Source organism: Zeus faber (assembly GCF_960531495.2).
Source record: "Zeus faber genome assembly, chromosome: 2".
In the NCBI taxonomy this organism is placed as follows: Eukaryota; Metazoa; Chordata; class Actinopteri; order Zeiformes; family Zeidae; genus Zeus; species Zeus faber.
The window spans coordinates 44097066-44119222 of NC_137189.1; the positions used below are offsets into that span (position 1 = coordinate 44097066).

Below are 22157 nucleotides of genomic sequence, written 5' to 3' on the forward strand. Positions count from 1 at the left end.
CGAGTAAAAAGTTAGTCAATACTTCCGAGACTTCGGGGGAAAAAAGGTCGAAACGAGCCGCTGCGATAATTCACTCTTGAGTTGAGATAACCTCAACTGTAAAGACACATTCGTCAGCCATCACGAAATGGCGGCGTTGCAACACGGTATGTACATTCAACTATGGTCACCTTGAGGGGAAAAACTACGTTGACAGTGTGTGAAAAGTGAAGGTGCGTCCCTGCTCCAAGACGACTCCAGAGACTCCTCTAAGAATAAGGCCCTGGGAGCTGAAGCTTTACTCACATTACAGATTGTAAAAGGTCCATATTGTGCCCCAGCGGGTGGTGGAATGTATTTTCAGGGGCTCCGTCGCTTCTGAAACCGAGTAGAGCTCAAACCACATAGAATATATGAGTGTAATGTATATACATATATATAAATATATACTGTATCGAGGAGACAGAACATGCAGAGTCCCAGCTGTGCCTTTCCTTTTGTTAATGTGCTTCTGTGCCGGTTTTGTGAACCGGGAATAAAATGTGAGGACCCAGTGTGGAGCCCTGTGGTGTCCCGCAACCCCCTTGAACTGATTTCAAACAAAACAAAAACACAGTACTCTTATTCATTACATTGCTCCTGGTCCTAGCTTGAAAACGTGACAGTATCTGAGAAGATCTTGGACGCAGTATCCGTTAGATCCTGAAACCCAGACTTCATAACATCGGCTGGAACGCCGCTAGATCTGCCAAACCACTCAGATGTCGTACAGTATATGATGCTCTATTTATTACACAGGTGTAGCATGAACGAACCTAAAGTCTAAATCAGAGAATTCCACAGTCTACAGAATATCACCCCCATATGCCTTTTTTTTTTAGGCGGGGGGGGGTCACTGCGTATTGAAAGCATTTGTCGGTAGTAACGGAGATGAAATACGCCAAGTCAAGACGTTATACTACATCTTCATAAAGCTACATAAAAAATAATAAGGAAAAAAGTAAGACTGCTTCTCCTCCTTTTCCTATATCAGTTTGATTCATTGGATTTTCGCAAACACAAACCCAAGAGTGAAGGCCTCTGACAGTGACGGATGAGCTCGTCCTGCGGTGACGGACGGACAGACGTCCGTCGACGCCCGGTGTTTGGCCGCCTGAACCTCCCCCGTCATCTGGTGCACGGTGCTCTACCGGGACGCAGTTGATTCCTCTCAAGTCAATTGACCTATTTGAATCTTAGGCCCTTCCCTTCCCGTCTTCCCCCAAACTGGACCGGGCATAGAAGGAGAGATGGTCCGTTCAAACACGTCGCAAATCTGTCGATGGCAAGGGGCGGGGAAGGGGGCGGGGCAAGGGGCGGGGCAAATGGTGTTGTGCGTATGTGTCTGTGTGTGATTGATTGACTCGACTGTTGGCGGAAACTGTCCGTACAGCCGCCGGTCAGAAAGCCGGATGAAGGTCACTGGTCACTCGAAGCGCTCGTAGTTCCTGGTCTGTCGCATGCGCGGCACCATGTCCAGAAGCAGCCTGGAGGGAAAGAAAAAGATATTGTGTTTATATTATAGATTATATTAGTAGATTTGACAGCAGGAGGAAAGATGCTCACCTGATAACATACCTCTGTCTCTGTTCCCTAAAATATCCTAAAATGTCTATTTAAAACGCTGCCAGGCGACAGGAGATATTTTCCTGATCGGCTGTGTGCGAGCGTTGGAGCGAGGGCCGGGTATTGCATTTGTGTTCCGTTAATTCGTCTACTACTTAAAGGACAGATTTCCCATTTTAACCTCGGCCTCATCAAAAAAAAAAAGCGAACTTGTAGTTGAATCTGACCCTGATGTTCTTGATGTACTGTGTGGTCGTCCTCAGGTACCACTTACTTGACACCGTAGGCCAGGATGATGAGTCCGATGAGGACTCCTATTGTTCCGTCTAGATACCACACCTCAGGCTCGTGTTTAAACACCTCTGCGCTGATGAGAATGGAGAAGCCCATTATCCCTCCAACCAGGGAGTTGAAACCTTGAAGAAAAGGGCACAAGAAATCATCCATAATCATCCAGACATTAACTGCAATGGAAAGCCGGTCTGCTGAGGAACTTAGTGTTGGTTTGAATCTGAACATCTTTTTGTGATCATAGATGCATGCAGGCAGGTATGTAGGCAGGTAGGCAGGCAGGTAACGCTAGAGATCCAGATAGACATGAACCAGCCTGGCCAATAAGACTGAATAAAAATCCACTTCAGGTGAATTCTGCTCTGACCCTTTGGAATTCTAGACGATTTCAAGATTGCATAACTAGAATTCTGTGGTCTGGAAATGCTGTGATCTCACATGATATTTTAGTTGGAAAAATATTGTAAAAAATATACAAAAAACAGTCAACTTAACCCGTATACATTTTCAACCCCAAGAGGGAGCACTAGTCTAGAATAGCCTACTCAAGATTAACCTTTCCTTGAGAGATAACTCTGTGTGTGTTGTCCTGTGGAGGTCATAAGATGCTCCTGTTTCCCTTGAGGGTTTGTGGTGTAACTTCAACATAAACAAGACATTTCACACACACCAGAACTTCTCCAAAGGAGAAGCCCCGTCAATATGACCAACTCTTTTACTAGAATGTTTAGACTTTCCGCACACTGCCTTTTATACTGCGAAACTCTCGAGATATTTCAATAAATAACCTTTTAATATGGTTTTAATTTAATTATATAGTATATTTTATAATATTCTTCATCTAGCTTTGCTCACTGAAAAGTGCTCCCTCTCAATAGCTTCTGTTGAGTAGCCATGCTCACATTAAGTGAGGTGGAGAAAGGCCTCACATTGGTCCTGCCTCGGAAATGTAAATCACTTAAAACCAGCCGTGCCTGCTGATGCCCTTAAGCCAGACATTTAAACCGGGGCTTGTCCCTGCATGCAGCTGATCATCAGGTGCCGGTCATGCATGTCTTGTCGGGAAGAACCCAACAAGATTCAAGATTCAAGATTTTTATTTGTCACATACATATACATACTTTCATACATATATGCAGTGAAATGTAATAACATGTAATAACAACCTGCGTTTTCCACACAGCAACGGCCCAGTGAGGTTCAAACGCAGATCTGGGTTTGAACCTCACTTATATATTGTTGGCTCGTTGAGAATTTGGCAGCTTTTCACTGTTATGGTTAGGGGTTTCACGACTACTGATTTTTACTAGTTGCAAAGTTTTTCATATTAGTAGTCGACTAGTCTTCTTTTACCTATTATGTGACAAGGACGCACACTATTTACTACTTGTGAAACAATCCTGTCTTAGACGTTGTCTCCCAACTCCAACTCTGTACGCCGGGTGTCAATTTGCTAATCGGACTGTAAAAAATGACGGGCGCATGGAAAAGGAAGTCTTGGCTCGGTTATCCACTGGCTACACCGGAACCCTATGAATATTGGCCACTGTCCCCAGAGTCCATCGTCGTTGGACCAATAGCCGATGGGTTCCAAAATTGAGTTCAAGGTAATAATGAAAATCTGATTTTGTAAATGTAATTTATTAAGAACATAACTGATTTAAGATATACATGTTAATAAATTTTTAATTGATTATTTTACTAATACAATAATTACAGTAAATCTCGTGACATTGACAAAAAAACATGTTGTCCACGACTAGTTGATTGCTGCTTATTGTAGTTGACTAGTTGGTGAAACCCCTAGTTGTGGTTACTGTAATAATTTGTTTTAAGCGTTATCATACCCAGTTTTCCGTGGTACTGATCTTGTGAATACAAATATTTCATGTGTCACTAATGTATCTTCTGCACAGAAAGTAAGCACAGAATTACCTAGGAACATAAAAGTAAATAGTTACTTCCAGGCTTATCCAGAGCTCAAGCCATAGATGGACAACCCAAAAGGTTTCACCCGCATATTTATTTTTTTCAAGTGTATCAGCTTTACTCAGTGTACATTTTAACGTTTGTTAGGCAGCTATGAAAGCAATTCAGTAATTAACAATCGAACTAGAAGTAATTCCAACATCCCCTGAGTGAAGCTCCTAGAGAATACTTTACTACTTTGTTTGAGATGCATAAGATGATCTTTTCAGCCTACAAAGCTTATACTAACATGCACGATTGAGAAGGACATTGAAGTATTTCAGAAAAAAACAGTTTTGTCTGAAGGGGCTTCTCAACAACAGACACTATGACAAGTGGTTTGACTTTGTGCAGGCTTGTATCTGTATCTTGTATGCTCTGCTCCAGATCGTTAAGTAGCGGATGATACCTGCAGACATTTCTCTCAAAATTTGTGAACCTGTTTGGCCCATTGCACTGCAACTGTATTTACACCTTCATTTGAAAGACTGTGTGTTGGACTACGGACCAGTTTATTCTTTCTGGTGTTTTTCATTTGAGTGTTGGAATACTGGCATTCTAACAATAGGACAAAGGCAGAGTCAACAGCTTAGTATGCCATGGACATGTGATATGGTGCTGAATTTGCCAGCATTTGGGAGCACAAAAGGTTGGGACTTTGATAGCTGATATGCTTTATGTGAAGCATAGATCTTGTTCTCGTTCTTGAAGTCTTGTGTCCCAGTCCAGGGAACCAGATAACTACTATAACTAGACCCTCAATGTATGTATGTGCTGATTTGTAAAACATGTTACTGACCCTCATTGGATAGTTTTAAACAGGGGTTGCACAAATGTAAATATGTAGATATTTTCTGATGTAAATATTCTTCAAGGATAATCTGCAATTTTTTTTTATTTGATCTTTTTTGTTGTTTGAACAGATACAGATATTGCTGTACTCACTGTTATAGGCAAACATATAAACTGTTTTTATAGTATTTAAAAGCTATCTGTTCATTGACACCATTAAAGATTTAAAGGAAAGTTATTTTCTTGTGTTCACTCGTTTTGTAATTGCATTTATAGCAACAATTTAGATGTGATGATAAAACCCTCGAGAGTCGAGAAATATTTTGTTTAGGTACCTTGAATGTGCTTGAAAAGTACTTGAATTTTACTCTTTAAAAGCTGTACGAACCCTGATTAAAATACATTTTTTAAATAAATTGTACTGTTTTGTGTATTTTTTTAACATTATTGACCATTGCTAGTGGCATACAAGGTCATTCATAGTGTACTTACTTACATATTAAATCTATCCAAGCTACAATTTTTCAGTCTATAATTATACCAACCCTGATCTGTTTATACCAGAGATTGTCTTAAAATGGAGTTAGTACCTTTCAGAAACTGTAACCTCTGAACCATTGGTGAGTCAATAACCCCCTACCACCCTGATTTGCATTTGTATAGCTCACAGCATTTTTTATTTACATGTGAAAGCCTCCCCTGGTCAAGGGGTTGGGGGGTCAATTACAAAGCTTTTCGGGCTTGTAAAAATGCCAGAAATTGAAACCCCACCTCAATTCCTGGCAGTTCCTGGTAGTTTTCTGTGCTGCCTACAAATTCTTGTGAACAGTTGCTAATCTGCACTTCCACTGCAATTGACAGTGATGCTTATTGAGAAAAATCTCACTTTTCATGCAATGACCTCTTGCTAGGAGATAACAGTTACATACCACTGCCCCACCGTGACACTGACATGAAATCCCAACAGCATAACCTTCTCATGTGTGGATTGTGTGGATGGTGTCTGTGTGGATCCTCCCATTCTGTGTGGAGAATCCACACAGAATGATTTCCGCCAAATCTGAAAGAACCTGCTTGTCCATGCCGACGCCCTCCAGCAAGGCATTTGCTCAACCAGCCTTGAGGTTGTTTGCAGACCGTGTCGTGTGCTTTTCAGAGCCCATTACCATATTGACCCGAATATAAGACGCCGTTTTTTTTCCTGGAAATACGTCTGAAAAAGCGGGGTCGTCTTTTATTCAGGGTCTAGAACTTTGTCAATATACGGTAGAGTAATAAAAAACAAAACGTAACATGTTGCTGAGCATATTTTACGCTTGTGAAATTTGCATTACGTTCGCACATAGGCTACCGCATATTCTCTGTACAACTGCATGCTGCGTTATCATTACTTAAAAAATGAAAATTATTTTCTTTATAAGAACAATATTTGGTCTTTAAAAAGTATTTTTACAAAAATGAGTCGTCTTATGATCAGGTCGTCTATATTCGCGTCAATACCATAATAAAAATGGTTTTCCAGCGTATTCTCTTGAGTGAAGCAGAGGACTTGGTGGCCTTGTGGGGGTGATGGGATGCTCTGCAGTGTCAGACCAATTTGATATAAAAAGCGTATAACATCTACTTGCAGATAGCATTCATTTTAGTATTTTTAGAGCTTGTGTGTAATCACCGGGTGTCATGACACTTCACTGCATATATCTATGACCGTATGTATATGTATGTGACAAATAACCTCTTGGATCTTGAATGTACCTCAGGAAGGTTGAGGTTTTGACCCCAATTGGGGTGTTGCGTACATGTGGAAATCTGTTGAACCTATTGACACACATCATCCAGGGACCAACTTGACCCTTAGTGCATATGCCTTAGTGGTGTGGGGGTGGTCTGGTTTGAGCAGCCACACCTGGCCTGGATCTAGGTGATTGGGATCAGAGTGGCTGCACACCTGTTGCTCGTTGGTTGGTCTAACAAGCAGCAGGTAAAACCGCCTTCCCAACACTCACTCAGGATAGGAGCCCTGTCATGACATGTCCACCTGTTCCTGGCTAATTCCAACTGGCCCACTCTCTACAATAAATTGGTGTTTACAACCCCCCCGTCTTCTGTGTCTCTGTGCCGGAGGTCCCGGAAACGTCCACTTGGGTGGCGTGTGGTAGGTGAAGCTGCCGCACCTTGCTCAAAGGCATTCATTTATTTTTATGGTGGAAGGATCAGGCATGATACAACCCATCCAAAAATACATTGAATGACTGTTTCTTATTAAGTGCCAGCTTAAATATGGTATTTCAACAACATAACTCAATAATGTTACGGATTACCGGTTTAAGGTTCAACAGTCAAAAGTTTCATTTTATTCAGCCCGTAATTTAAAATGGGGGGGACTGTTGGGTTGAACACGGTCGAACAAGCACAGTTTGCATTTCATCCCAACACAGGGCAAGGGAATCAATTCCTGGATAATACAACTATCCGACCATTTTGCTGTTCAGGGTGTCAGGATCTATGGTTTTAGAAGACTTGGGCTGGTTTAATATCAACCTCACAAGAAAAAAGGCAAAATATTGCTTCATGAAATTCACTAATTAGTGGGAATGAGTTAATCTAGCCTATTTTGTGAAAAAAAAAAATACCAAAAAAATATATACACTAGACAAATAAAGAACAATAACAAAAAATAAATCATAATTTTGCTGCAAACCCCCCACAATTGCTTCCCTTGGCCCTAGGGGGCTGCAGACCCAAAACAAGGTTTGAACCTCTGTTACTTCTGGAGCTGCGGAGCAACAGGTTTCCTTTTAGGCATTGGCGTCTAGGGTTTTAGAGTGCGGGACTGATTTAATATCCATCTCACAACAAAAAAAGTCATTTTGTTAGTGAGTGTGAATTTGTATAACCTATTTTGCAAAAGGAAAAAATAAGAAATCTAATCAACAACAACCAAAAGGAATCCAATAAACAGCTGCAGATCCCACGCATTTCCTTCACAGCCTCAAGGGGGCTGCGTACCTGAGACAAGGTTGGAACCTTCATTTGAGGAAACAGATTCCCTCCGCTTTGCCACGGGCTATCTACCACCAAACAATGGAAATCAATACTCAGGACAACGAAATTCGATGTGTTTACCTTTGTCAACTTCTTGGTTGCACAGCGGCCCGCTCACTTTTCAAAATTTCACATTTTTGGGGCTGAGTGGCCTCTTGTTGACCCTTCAGTTGGCAGGTGAGCATTCTTGTAGCCTCTGTGGTAAAATTCACCCCTCTGGTTAAGATGTTACAAATGTCCGTCAGCTTTTCAAAAGGTCAATTCAATATGTTTTCGACAAAGTCACTTGGCCGCTTCCAGCGCTGGAATATGAGAATGAATTAACTCTTCTTGGCTGTTTCCCCAGGCGAGGTTAGCATCAGGAGGAATTCCGCTCCGGATGTTCAAGGCAGATTTTTGTATTAGATAATTTAACAAGGCGTACGCATGGTTTCATTTGCGCATTCATCTTTTGTGCTGTAAGTGCTGGAAAATGGGAGTGTTTCAAGGTGAGCCATTATCAACTCTGCTGAACAGCTCTGTACATAGGCAGTCAGCTGCATCGATTTTGAAGATACTGGACCAATTTAAAAGATTCTGATGTCTGTACCAGTGTTTGTGCCACCCCGCACACTGGGAGTGTTTTGTGTCCCGCTCAAGGTTTGGAAACACCGTGCAGCCCTTCACGTAGCCCTTGTCAATAGGACTTTTACATCCAAAATCAAGATCACCCAATATAAACACACCCACCCGCTGGGCTCAGTCCAGCAGTTGGTAGGAATTATAGCGTCCATTATGGGCTCCTTGTACCCAATCGACCATTGGTAAAAACCTGTACCACCAAACCATTTCACCAAAGTTGAGTTAAACGATAGTGTTGATGCATTTCATTGCATGCTATAATTAGAATAATATTTCTTCAGGTAGAATAGAGGAGTCATCCTCATCTTCAATCCACCTTCCCCTGGGCCAGGGACCAGGATAATGGACCCTGAGCCCCCGCCCCAGTGTTGTAGTGGTGTCTATATGGCATGTAATTGGTTTGTGTTATTGTATTGATAAACAGTAAGGGAGCTCCGATGGGGATTTTTGGGTGCACGAAGATCTGCACAAGGGTAAATAACTGGCGCATGATGGAGACGTCAACACGCGACACACCAACTCGCTCACTGTGAATGATCCTACCAATTACCTGCTCCGTTCACAGATACCGATCAATCGGACAAAAACCGGACTTTGTACGAGACTGTTGGCTGGGTAAAGTGCGAGTAACGTCGGGTCCAAATGATGCGGACATTAGCATTCAAACATACAGCTCCTCCAGGTAATAATTATTATAATTTCAGGGTTGCAGTGGACATGTGCAAGCAGCTCTAGATGCACGACTTAAAAATAGCAGCTTAGAGCTTGACAATATATCCTTTCCTGTGGAATAAAATAAATAAAATTTTATCAACTAAAAATTTGAATAAACATGAGCACCTTGGTGTGCACACCACAGGCCATAAAGTACACAGCACTATAGCCCAAAAATATTGTTTCAAGTCCGTCTGCCATAGAGAGTGAGTTTGATATCTCCTGAAACTTACTTCTTAAGCATCAATGGTCTATTTTTCTTTATAAATATAGGCATCTCCGCATTTTTGGCAGACAGCTCGTTCCTCTCCTCAATATTCCACACTTGTATGTGGTTACACAGAGAGGTAGGCTGGTGCTGCTTGTGCGAGAGCGGGAAATCGGCTTTGAACTGCCAAACACCAAGCAGCTGTCCGCTCCGTGGGAAAACTGGCTCCAAGAGGTAGAGGAGTCAGGTTCATCCGCGATGATGTCGCCGCACGATGTTCCCCATCGTCTTCATGCAACAATTCAGCGAACACAACGTGCAAGGAGCCAGCTCGTGGCTCCTTGCACGTTTTCACACCATGCGTGCACCATTTCACACCAGTCGCAAGGAGATAACTTAAAGCTCTGACGGATGGTATAACATCTGCGGCCAGTGCAGTTGATGAGCTGTTATGTTGCGTGAGCTCTTCAAAGGGGGCGAGCAGGGAAATCATATCTTCCACCCAATTTCCACTGGCTGCCGGTGAGCATGGGAGGTAAGTCATAGTCAGCTCCATAAGCAGACAAGGCACCTTTTTGTTCCAGTAGACTCTGTAGCAGATATAAAGCACTGTTCCACCTGGTGGCTACATCTTGCTGTAGCCTTTTGGGCGGCCCGCCCAGTTGTTTCTGAATGCTTTGAAGTCGGGAGTAGGCAAGCTGGAAGTGTTTGAAATGGCTGACGATGCGTCTTCCAGAGGCTATTATATCAGCGATGCTAGGGTGCGACAAAACGCCCCCTGCCACGCCGAGCCGGAGTCTATGCGCCATCCACGGCAGGCTGGGTAAAGCCGCATCCCTCATTGCAATTTCCATGGTCCTGGCATTATCCCTGAGAATAACGTGTTCTTTTTCCTTCAGGGTTTCCCCATGCCCAGAACATGTCGCTGAATTCGGCAGCGAGAGCCTTCACAGTGTGTGAACCCAGAGAACTCTTGAGAATGAAGAACGACTCTGTGCAGTTCGAAGTTTTGATCAATAAACTGTGCACATGGACATGGGACGTACAGTCAAATTCCATATGTCACTTGTGAAACTGATTGGTGTGTCCTTCATAAGGCTGGCCATATGTGTATACACTGTCTGGTATAACTCCGGCAGGCGCACATCAGTGAAATATTTACGCCCCGGCAAAGTGCAGCATGGATCCAAGCGGGACATGAGTCGTCCGAGCCCTTCATCTTCCACAACAGACAGTGGCTGGTGATCAAGCGTATGAATGCCATTATTTTGGCTGATATTTCTTTTGGTTTCTTGCTGTCCTTGCTGTAGGGCTGCCGTCGCAATTTCTCTGTTACCGACGGCTGAGTGAGTTGCGATTTGAGTTGCTAATGCTAATGCTAGCCGCTCTGCCTTCATGCTGGACAGCTTTGAAAACTCGTCACATTCCTTGATGTTACTAACCTTCAAACGTCTGATGAGGGTCGTGGTGGAAATGTTTTGGTTGAGTTCCTCCACAAGGTATTTCCTTGGAACAGAATTTGCCACTTGCAAATGTATTGTCTTTGACAGACACCTGGTAGAACTGCCGGACTGGTGAAGCCATTTTAGTGCGTGCACACCCAGATTTATGGGCGTGGCCCTGGGGGGCCAGGTCCGCCCATCCAGGAAGCAGAGCAGTTTGTCCAAATAAAAAAACAAATGAAAAAGTGTGTTTTTACTTTAGATTATATTTATTTAAGAAGCCATCGTAGAACAGGTCTAGCTAAGAAACGACTGTATTTATAGTAGTGAAATTTTGACAATATTATCATATGAAGCCTAAACATCTCAAGCCCTATTTCAGATTTGTGAAAACTTTTTTTTTTTTTGTGAATGTTCAGGCGTGTTCAGGCTAGTACTGGTTGATTTCATTGCTGGGCGTGTTCTTTAATCAAACTTTTTCAGCCCAGATTTCTCAGGACCTTTGTGTAGTTCATCATTACACTCATCGTTTGTGCTCAACATGTTAAAAAACGTAGTCTCCCCTTCCTACAGTGTTTCGTAATTTGCAGACCTCTTATACCTTTAAACCATTAAAAAAAACTATGGCTGTGGAAGTGTTGCCTAGCTCCTCTGTATATAGGAGGGGAAAAAAGTTATTGCTGTTAATGCACCCAAGAAAGAATTTCGTTTATTTGTATTGGTCTTGTGTCGTCTACCCCTTTTTGACCACATGCACTACTGCACCGCTGCCCCGCCCCGACGACAACCCCGGCCCCCGTGTCAGCTCGCTTGTGCGCTCCGTACCGTCGGTGATGAGGGCTCTGCTCGTGAGGACCCGGCCCAGCATGAACTTGAACACGGCCAGGATCATGCAGACCAAGCCGCTGACGATGGACACGCTGAACAGGAAGTCGTCCTGAGGAAGACGGAGGGGACAGGGGAGAGACAGAAATGGAGAGAGAGACAGAGAGAGAGAGAGAAGGAAGCGGAGAGGTGAATTACCTCATTCTGGGTCACACATCACGCTGCCGTCGTTAAAGGGTTGATCTGTTCCGACCGGAAAGCCCTCGGGGGGCCCAAGCGCCGTGGCATGTGTGCGGATGTGCGCGGTTTCTCTCTCTTCTCACGAGAGAAAAGGGCACTGTTGAGTTTGAATGGATTTTAAGAAGAAAATTATACTGAGTGTAAATGTATTTCCTGCACTCTAATATGATTGCTTCAGTTATATCCAAAATGGCTCTTATGAACCAGGGTTTTTGGCAGATTTGTCGTTTTCCTCGTATTGGTTCTTTGGGGTTGTTACCCCCTGGCTCTCCTTGTGTGACAGTTTGAATTATGAATGGAACCGAATAATTCTTATCTTAGTAATATCTTCGACCAACGCTGTGGCCGGAACCGCTTGACGCTGCAGGACAGGCAATACGGGGCGTTCCTCGCATCCGGTTTACACACGTATTTTTGAGTGCGAATCGTTTTAGGGAGGAGTCAAGTGAGAATAAAGGGAGAGAGAGCGCGAGCATCTGAAGCCGCATTAATATTTCACTATGGCCTTGGAGGAGTGAAGAGGCTGCCGCAGCGGGGTCACTCCGTTCAAAGAGAGAGAGAAAAATACTCCATATCCTGAGTCACTGCGGTGAACCCAAACTGCCCCGGTGCAGGTGAACCAAAATGGGGGTCCCTTGGACGGCCTTAACTGAAACATAATGCCCATAATGCCCATGTCTGACGTGATTTATTTCGATTTCTGCATAATTCCCCAGCACGGATGGATGGGGAGAGCGAGGGAGGGAGGGAGGGAGGGCCTGCACACACACACACACACACACACACACGGTGAATCTCCCCTGGGATCGCAGGGCAGCGTCTGGCCAGAATTTCGAACACGACTGGCTGACATTTAGACTTGACAAGGCGAGTCATTGCTCCCCACGAGGAATAAGAAGCTTCCAATTAACTCTTCAGCCTCCATCTCTACAACCCCCCTCGTTCAGACAACAGAGAGAGAGAGGGAGGGAGGTCTGCTGGAGGGAGATCACAAAACTGTCAGGAGGGTTTAAACACGTATGAAACTAAAATGGATGGTGGCCAAAAAACCCAAGCCTTTAGCATGCAATGCCAGCTCTTAGACATAATATCACATGGACCTATTGAACATTTCCCAGTGAAAATGTTGAATACACACACACACACACATCGTAGTTCCTCAAACAGTGACCGCGGCCTTTATTTACCTCAACTGCAGAGGGTACCAGGCCTTTATTGGGAGCAGGCTTATATAAGAGGCAGATCACATTTTAGTATGAATTTTGAAATCATACATCTGTCTGGGTTCCATGCCATGTATATGGTGAAAAGAGTGCGAGTAGCTAACCTTAAAGTCACACTTGTAGCGGTAGGCGATACAATTTGGTAAAGTAATGCAATTGCGGTTTTTTTTCGACCAATATTGAGATTTAATATGCGATTTTTGCAAAGTTCTTTATCTTCTGTGTTTATTCACTAAACACAAGCAATAAATCATTCTATAGTATGACCAACACAACGTTGGACACTGGTCATGACGTTGGTCAACATATAAACTGCTCTTTCCTGTAGGCCAGGCCTACGTGTTATGATGAAATTCGATTCATATTGATGCATGAATTGATAGGAAAAACCGTATCTTTATTTAACTATTGCGTTGTAAAAATAAAAACCTTCAATCACGGTAGAATATTGACGGCAACACAAGGAAGATTTCAGTGGAAATGGTCTGAAATCTTGGTCTGGACTTCCAATACACATCATTCACCACTAAAGGACGATGCATAAATAAAGCAAAGGGACAATTTCACATTTTCCTCTGTGGAACTTTCTTTCCTTTGTCTTTCTTGGGAACACACACCGACAGGACAAAACACCCGCTCTCCCTCCCTCTCTCACACACATCCTTATCTGAAGTCTGCCAGAGCCAGGTCATAAAAATGATACCCCATTCCAACTGTACCAAAAACCAACTAACATCCAGCATTTGTCATCAGTGGGAAAGGTCAAACCCTGGTTTTAGTCCCGGGTCAAATGACCCTGCAATAGACGCAGGTTTGTATGGCCCAGGAGCACATAGACGTGCCATGACAAGGGCTCCTCTCCTGAGTGTGTGTGGGGATGGGGGTTTTACCTGTTGCTTGTTAGACCAATCAACAGGTGTACAGCCACACTGATCCTGGGTCTCTAATTACCTAGACCCAGGTCAGGTGTGGCTGCTCAAACCACACCAGCCCCACACCACACCCTTGTTGCTTAGACTAAACCAGTGTTGGGCTTTATCCGGGCTCAGTTTCAACTAAAAAGCAAATCAATGTGATTGGAAACACAAACAAACAAACAAACGGTGGGGGTCAAAGAGAAACGGCAATCTTCCGCTGAAAACTGATAGGAATCATTTAGAGTGCCTTTCTAACCCAAAGGTAAAATCCCTACATAAGTAATACCATAGAAATCTGATCAAACGCTTCAAAAGGTTTGAATTTCACAACTTTATGGATTACACCCCATGCGGTTGATACAGTAGTCTGCTATTGTCCGCAACGACACATACAGTAGCTGTGAGTTAAGGAGTTCTAGAGAGTTCCAGCCTCCACATCTGGGCTGTTTGTTTCACCATTAGCTGCGGGCACGTGGGCTATCTTGCACTAGCGCAGCGATTAGCCTTTCAAATTCTCTGTCTTCTTACCGTTTCAGACTGCTTTGACAGCTAGTAAAAACATCATTACAGGCAACAGGGATTTAGACGTGTATGCTCGGATTTGGACAACCAATGTTTCAGCGTCTGTGGAGTATAAATGGCTTTGGAATCTATAGGTGTGCTAATGATGCCTGTACCAATGCAGTGCCTTTTGTTGTGGTTATTTTTGGTACACACACACACACACACACACACACACACACACACACACACACACACACACACACACACACACACACACACACACACACACACACTCTGTGTAACCATGTGTGGAACAGGGGAGATGCCTAATTGGAACACAGTGGAAAGATGTCTACTTCCTCCAAATGAATCTTCTGAGAGAGGATACAGGTACAGTAGTTACAGTAGACAGACAGACAGACAGACCACAGTCTTTCTTCTCCTCGCTCCATCTCACCTGACACTAGCGTCTCCATCTTTCCCCTTCTCCCTTTCTTTCCCTCTTACCCCTCCATCCATCCCTCCTCACTGCAGCATACCTAAAGAGGTGGCTGCCACATTAACATTTCATGGTGGAGGAGGAGGAGGAAAATGAGGGAGAGAAGCGAGGATGGGGAGATAGGGAAAGAAAAGGAAGATAACCTGTTTATCTGACTGGGAGTTGTGAAGTGTGTTCAGGCTATATTTAGCTCCGATGCATCGGGAAGGCTTGTCAGATCCACCTCGAAATGTCTGCCTTCCTGTTGGTCCAACGCTCTGCTTTCATCCCTCGGTCCTTGTCTCTCTTGCCTTTGTTATTGTGAATATATGTGCTGGGAGAAGGTGATGAACAACAGAGTACAGCAAAACCTTGTTTACCCGAACCCCACAAGACTGGTGGTCTTTCGTGGGGACTGAAATGTGGAATACTGGATTGTGGTTGGTCAATAGTGGCCCTCTGCGGTCAGTTATTTCTGAATAATGACCGTCGTCTGTTGATGATGTCACAGGTAGCGGGACCTGGCTCCGGGCCAGTGCTCTGTGCCTGGCGTCCGCGGCCCGGGTTCTGCCAGCACGTGGGGGTGGGTCGTATATGTGCGCCTCAGGGGTGCAGAGGGTCCAGTCCTAGGGTCTCTAGGACTTGGTTATGCTCCTTGGGGTCGGACATGAGTGTTGCTCCACGGGCTCCTGGCTTCTCTGGGGGCTGGGGGCTGGGGGGGGGGGGGGGGTCTTCTGTGGCTGCAGGGCAGGGTGCTATGGGCTTTCCTGCGGTCGTGAACCTGGGCCGTGGGCAGCAGGCGCGGACCACAGGCAGACACCCTGCCAGAATGGGGCCAGAATGGGGGCCAGAATGGCCAGAATGCCCCCATGCCCACCAACGCCCCACGCAAAGGCAAGGCTCACCATACCACGACCGACCAGATGCCCCATCCGGCCACAAGCCCCGAGCGCTCACCCATGTAGCCAAGTGCACTTGGCACAGGGCAGCCGCAACCCGCAGCCCCATTGGGTCGTAGCAGGCCAGAAACCACTGCTCATTGTGTGTTACACTAACTGAATCAAAGTCGAGAGTAAGAAAATGTAACAATCATTTACTCTTTACTGAGTGACTCGTCAATTACCTTAGAAAACAGTTGAACCTCACATCCAGTGTTGGGTAACATTACTTTTAAAAATAACTTTTCCCGCCTGGGGCGCTTATGGCACCGCGCTCTGGCGGGATATCTCCCGATTAGGGGCCTTTCTGTGTGGAGTTCTCCCCGTGCTCACATGGGGTTTCCTCCATGTAACATCAGTAAGGACCCCCACCAAAAACGTAGAGAACATCGTCGTCTGACCGGCGATGGACAGTTGTAATTGGTCCCCGGGCACGTTGCTGCTAGCTGCCCACTGCTGCTGGCTGCCCCCCGGAGGAAGGGCAAGCCAGGATGGGTTAAAAGCAGAGAACCCATTTCACTGGCCGCCATTTGAAGTGTGTGTGTGTGTGTGTGTGTGTGTGTGTGTGCGTGTTGGTCGCTGTCGATGCATGAGTGCATGTGTTGTGTGGTGTGTGTGCCGTTTGATAAATAAAGTAATATATGGACACAAGAGACTTTCCAACGTCTTTTCAGCGTCTTTTCAACGTCTTCTCAACATCTTTTAAAGTAAAAATGCTCATTAGAGTTCTTTCTGCTGGGGTAGAATGGTTTCTCTCTCCAATCCACAGACTTTGACTGCAGGTTAATCCATCTACCCGTTTACAGTGTTGATCGTGACAGGATAACATCTATCACATCTCGAGTGGCGGGGGGACGCAAGCAGCGTTTCTAAGCAGATTGCCATCGCCTAGGAAACAGGGTGCCAAATTCTATTCCAAGACGTGTGAACGCTTGTGAGTCTTCACACCTGAGCTTTGTGACATTCCTCATCCAAAGGCGGCGAGACAACTTCTTCCTCTCTTTCTCCGACTCTCTTTTACACTGAGAGTTCAATTTTTATAATCCAATTATTAAATTCGCTGCTCGTCCAATCCATGTTGTTGTTTTGGGATATTTTTTTAGATGTGAAATCGCACTGCACAAAGAAATTATAACGTGCCAAAGAAAATATCTGCTCTCCAATTTTGTGATTAGGATGGTTCAGTTATCCCTGAAAAATGTCTTTAACCATCTCAAGAAAAGAGCTTATTCTCTCTTTAATTTTAAGAATGTTGTGCGCACTGTTTTATACAACTTTGAGATGGCTTAGGTTGTAAGATTTTATTTCTTGTTTTCAAAAATCTTGTTGAGTAACTTTTGTGAAGTATTATCTATTTACTTATTTCAATATTATGTAATTATTAATTTATTTAAGTTTATTTATTACATTTATAACATTATTAAAATGTATTTATTACATGTATTTGCATTGATTTGTTATTTATTTATTATTTTATTATATCACATCTATTTCTATTGATTTATTTGTATATTCATTCATTATATATATTACATATGTATTAAATATAATTTGTTTGTATATTTTGCATTTCATATTGATATTTTATTTTTATTATTATTATTTATTTACTATATATTTTTATTTATTTATGTATAATATTTACTTTTTATGTATTGGGGATCCAGCCCAAAGGGCGGGAACCCTCTTGTTTTTGCTCAGATTCTTATTCTTCTGGACATAATCAGATGTCAATGTAATGTGATAATGTGTGGCACCCAGAAACCGTCGAGCCCACGGACACGAATGAATACGATTTGTATTTGGGGCTGGTCACGCATGCTGTGGTCCAAGTTTGATCCACATTGCACCTTATCTGTAGGAGGAGTTAGTGCAAAGTTAAAAGTTAGTTTACCGGAGGCAACGTTCCGGAAGTAGATGACAAAGGTACCGTGGTAGAGCGGGATGCTTTGTGACATCATCATCCAATATGCTATATCCATGCAGGACTCAGGCTCCGGGGGAGCTTTCGCATGGGGCGTGGTGTGTTCCAGGATCTGCGCCGACCTCACTCTTTTATTGGCGAAACATCTTTCTGTTCTGCGCAAACTGAGGGCAGCAGAGAGATTACATCATCAAGTGCCGACTTAAACTCTTAAACTCTCCCTTTCCCTGGGGGCTTATCCCAGTATATTATTAAAACACAAATTAATATAATTTCACATTCATCGCATCTTGCACATGTTGTCATAATTTCTCCGCCGTTGTGAATGTGCTATGTTTTGCATTAATAACCACGTTTGATTCAATTGTCTTCAGGTTATAGCATTTTCACTGCGTTTCACGAGAACTTGCAACTATATTTAGGGGTCCAGCCCATTTTTATTGTTATTTTTCTCCTGGGCATTGTTTTTCGAAATGGAAGTGTCTGGCGAACAGCAACCGCTGACATGGATTTTCATTGGATTCTGGGCAGCTCAGACATGTTGTGGTCCAAATTTGACCCACATCGATCGATATTTGGAGCAGGAATTGGTGAAAAACCATTGCCAATCTATGGAAAGTGGCCGAACAATGGGACGGGTGGAGCCAGCTGGTTTGTCAGTCACTGTCCATTCCATCCCGGTCTCAAAAGTCAGCTTAACAAGTCCAACATTTGAGATTGAACATTTTGAAAATTTGTACTTTGTGTTGATAGGAAACAATGTGTTTTAGGGAAACTCTGAAAAATTTAATACGTACCTAACACGACAATACTGGACCACGTATATTGTTACCTGCAGATATATTTATTGCTAGTGCTTTTTTAATTTCAATCTCTGCGTTTTTCGGGCTAAAAGTATCTGAAATACGACAACGGCAGAACGCACAGACATGGTTGAAGTCTTGTTAGAATCGACGTTAGAACCATTATGTGTACACAAACACATATAATGTACAAAAACACACGTTGTTTTTGAACCAATTACAACAAGATGTATGATGTATTCACCGTTTTGCTTTACCTTTCACTAAGTTAAATTCTATTTTATTCTATATATTTTTATACGGTACAGTAGTTCTTTTATATGTATATGTATATACACATATACATATGTGTGTGTATTTGTATATATGTTTATATGTGTGTATATGTATGTACTGTATATACCAATATATATACATATATATATATACATATATACACACACACATATATATATATATATATATATATATATATATATATATATATAGTTATATATATATATATATACAGTACATACATATACACACATATATACAAATACACACACATATGCATATGTGTATATACATATAAAAGAACTACTGTACCGTATAAAAATATATAGAATAAAATAGAATTTAACTTAGTGAAAGGTTAAGCTAAAAAGTGAATACATCATACATCTTGTTGTTCGAGTTTGGTCAATATCCATCTCCATTTGCAACAGAAATTTGTGAAAAGCTTTCGTAATTTCATGAGTTTCAGGAGCGGGTCACATTGTGACTTCATCATCCGACGTTATAAAAGTCCAAGCTTTGTCTCTCTGAACTTATTTCCCAAAAGCCATTTACGAGTGCGACACCTGCACAGGCAGCTTGAGCGGATGCTGCATTTGAAGGAATACGGTAGCTCGTTCTGCATTTTACAAAACATGTGACACGAACAGCCAATCGTACAGCAGGAGCACCGGTACTTCCTCTGCCCTTTCCCCAGCCGCGGCGCTCTCCAGCCGGGCAGTGGGCAGCGGGGATGAGGCAACCCCAGAGGGGGGCCAACTTGAACTCAGACTCACCCTCCTCCCAACCCGAGCCCGGTGCAACGCCCATCCTCGCAAGAGGAGAGCGATTAAAGAAATAATCCTTGATTTTCAGTGATATCTGGTCTGACATGGTTGGAGAGAGTCCCTGGTCCGCTCCCCGCATATAATCACCAAGGGCAGATTGAGGAATCTTGGAACCTCAAAAACTTGTTATACGTACCTAACATAACTTAACTGGACCCTGTGTATTGATTTATATGATTTCATATTATATATATTACATATATTACATTTTTATTATTGCATTGATTTATATATTTTCCAGTGCATGCAGCCTCTTTCTGGCAGTTATCCCTGCTTGGCCTCGCAGTCCAATCCGTTCTCCCGGGTTGTTCCACATGTCATCAGTGCGTCTGGATGTCGTCCAGTAATGGGTATTTTCCCCCCATTTCATTGTTGCTGTTTTTTGCACATTTTTCTAATCAAATTAACAGTTGAGAACGTCCTCTGTCATTAGGCTCGCCGTTAAAATCCAACTGAAGTGCTGACGGCCGCATCTACTTTTCAGAAAACAAAGCCCTTCGTGTTTCCACCAGGTTTCAGCTTCGTTATTTTACGCGCGGCATCTTATCCCTCGCTGTCATTTTCCAGCTGTTTGTGCAGTGGTATGTGACGGCCATGTGTTCAGAAAACCAGACATTGCCACAAAAAAAGGGGGCCCAGATGGGGCATTAGCATTCAATTACAATGCAACGAGTTAAGGAGGAGTCTGCAGAGAACCTGCTTTGTCTGGAGGCGAGGATGTGACTTCACTTCATAACCAAATAAATGATTAGAAGTTGCTGTCATTGGCTAAACTACCAAAAAATGAATTAAAATTATAGCTAAAGAAAGACAGGTACTACATATTTTGGACGGAATTTAGCCTAGACCCGTAGATGTCTTGACAGTGTCTTTTCGACCAAAACCCGCTCTGCGTGAAGTTGAATTAAAGCACACGATCAACCGGTTTAACCCACATCCTTTGTTGAGGACACGTTAACTCAATTAAATACACTCAGCTAAAATTCACGGATGTGAATCGAGTTCTGTCAAGCGACCAAAACCAAAACCAAAACCAAAACCAATCACAAAAAAAACATCAATCGGACACGAGGGGGCCCCCTGGGGGTCAAAATTCCAAGGGGGCCCTGTGTGTCCGATTAGAAACTGAAATGTCTCCAGTGATTGCTCTCCGAAAAATTCCGGGATATTCAGTTTTGTCTCTTATCTCTTAATGCTCAACTTGCGCCGCTGTGTGAGCGTCCATTAGCCATTTCTAAACTGCAGCGCTGAGCCGCTTATCCTCGCAAATCTGTGACTGTGAAGCGACGTGACCTCAAACCCTCGGCGGCTCTATAATTAGAACCGTGCAAGCAGGGAAACTGGTGTAAAAATACATCCTGGGTTATTGTGATTGTCATTGTTATGAGCCGAAAAAACCTCATAAGCTAAAAAAAAAGAAAAAAAAAAAAAAAAAAAAAACCTCAGCCAGGCAGATATCGGATCTGAAGCCGAAAACTGAATTGAACGCCGTTGTCCAAGTTTGATCCAGATCGGTCCATTATTGTGGAATAATTTTGTAAAAAACTGTATCTTTCATCAAACCCACAATGCTCACGCATGCCCAAATAATGACCCACACAGGTCACATGAGAGCATCGCAGTCTAGTTGTTGGTCAGCAAACGGGTCCTCGCCGAGATGGCCTTTGTTGTGCACATGCGCAAGTTGACGGAGTACACAGATCACTGTATCTAATGTGTTTTGAAATATTTACATTGTCTTTCCCTTCCAATAAACGATGGGCAGAACGAGTTACTTTAGAGGTCAGCCACTTTCCTCAAAAAAAAAAATAATAAATAATAATAATAATTATATATATATATATATAGATATATATATATATATATATATATATATATACACACACACACTTTCTGAAACTTCTGTCAGTTTGACAGCAGTACTTAAGAGCAAGATACAGAGTGTTTTGACATGGACAGCTAGTGACCTAGATGATGTTTTGATAGAAGGAACACGCCTATATCAGGACATGAAAATGTCTGGTAGAATAAAAGACAATGTTTTTTGGAAGAAATTGTATTGCAATTTCAGAATTTTCAAGGCAACACACCTTCTGTAAGACACATTTGCATTAACATATGCTCACGTGATAACCACATGATAGCATTGCAGTCTAGTTATTGGTCAACAATCAGGACCTCACCAAGATGGCCGCACGTGCGGATGTAAATGACGTCAGAACTTTATGGATGTCATGGATCTGACGAACCCACAGATGACAAGTATTCAGGGAAGATCCAACATGCCGTCGCTCTAGTTTCATCCAGATCGGGGGTTTAGTATTGTGGAAGAGGTTTGTGATCAACATTCGCAAACCTCACCAAGATGGCGCCATGCGCAGACGTATGCTGCAATGGAAAAATCCTCGCCCCCATGTACAAGTTGACGGAGTACAAAGATGACGTGATCGCATGTGAACAAAGTACTACTTTGATCTAAATATTTGTACATTTGAGTTTATTTATTTATAGGTTTATAAAATTATTATTATGAAGGC

At 43.1% G+C, this 22157-nt stretch overlaps 1 protein-coding gene across 1 annotated transcript in view; it reads right to left on the reverse strand.

Moving 5' to 3' along the window:
* Positions 1-1444: 1444 nt before the first annotated feature.
* The window catches only part of LOC307248009 (transmembrane protein 163a), a gene marked incomplete at its 3' end in the record, with an annotated part of 49175 nt that continues 28462 nt past the window's right edge, over positions 1445-22157 (reverse strand). The window contains exons 6-8 of the mRNA XM_080024193.1: positions 11491-11602; positions 1859-2000; positions 1445-1505 (exon numbers count right to left, since the gene is read on the reverse strand). Coding sequence (XP_079880319.1) covers positions 1445-1505; positions 1859-2000; positions 11491-11602 — 315 coding nt within the window. The remainder of the gene's footprint in view (positions 1506-1858; positions 2001-11490; positions 11603-22157) is intronic.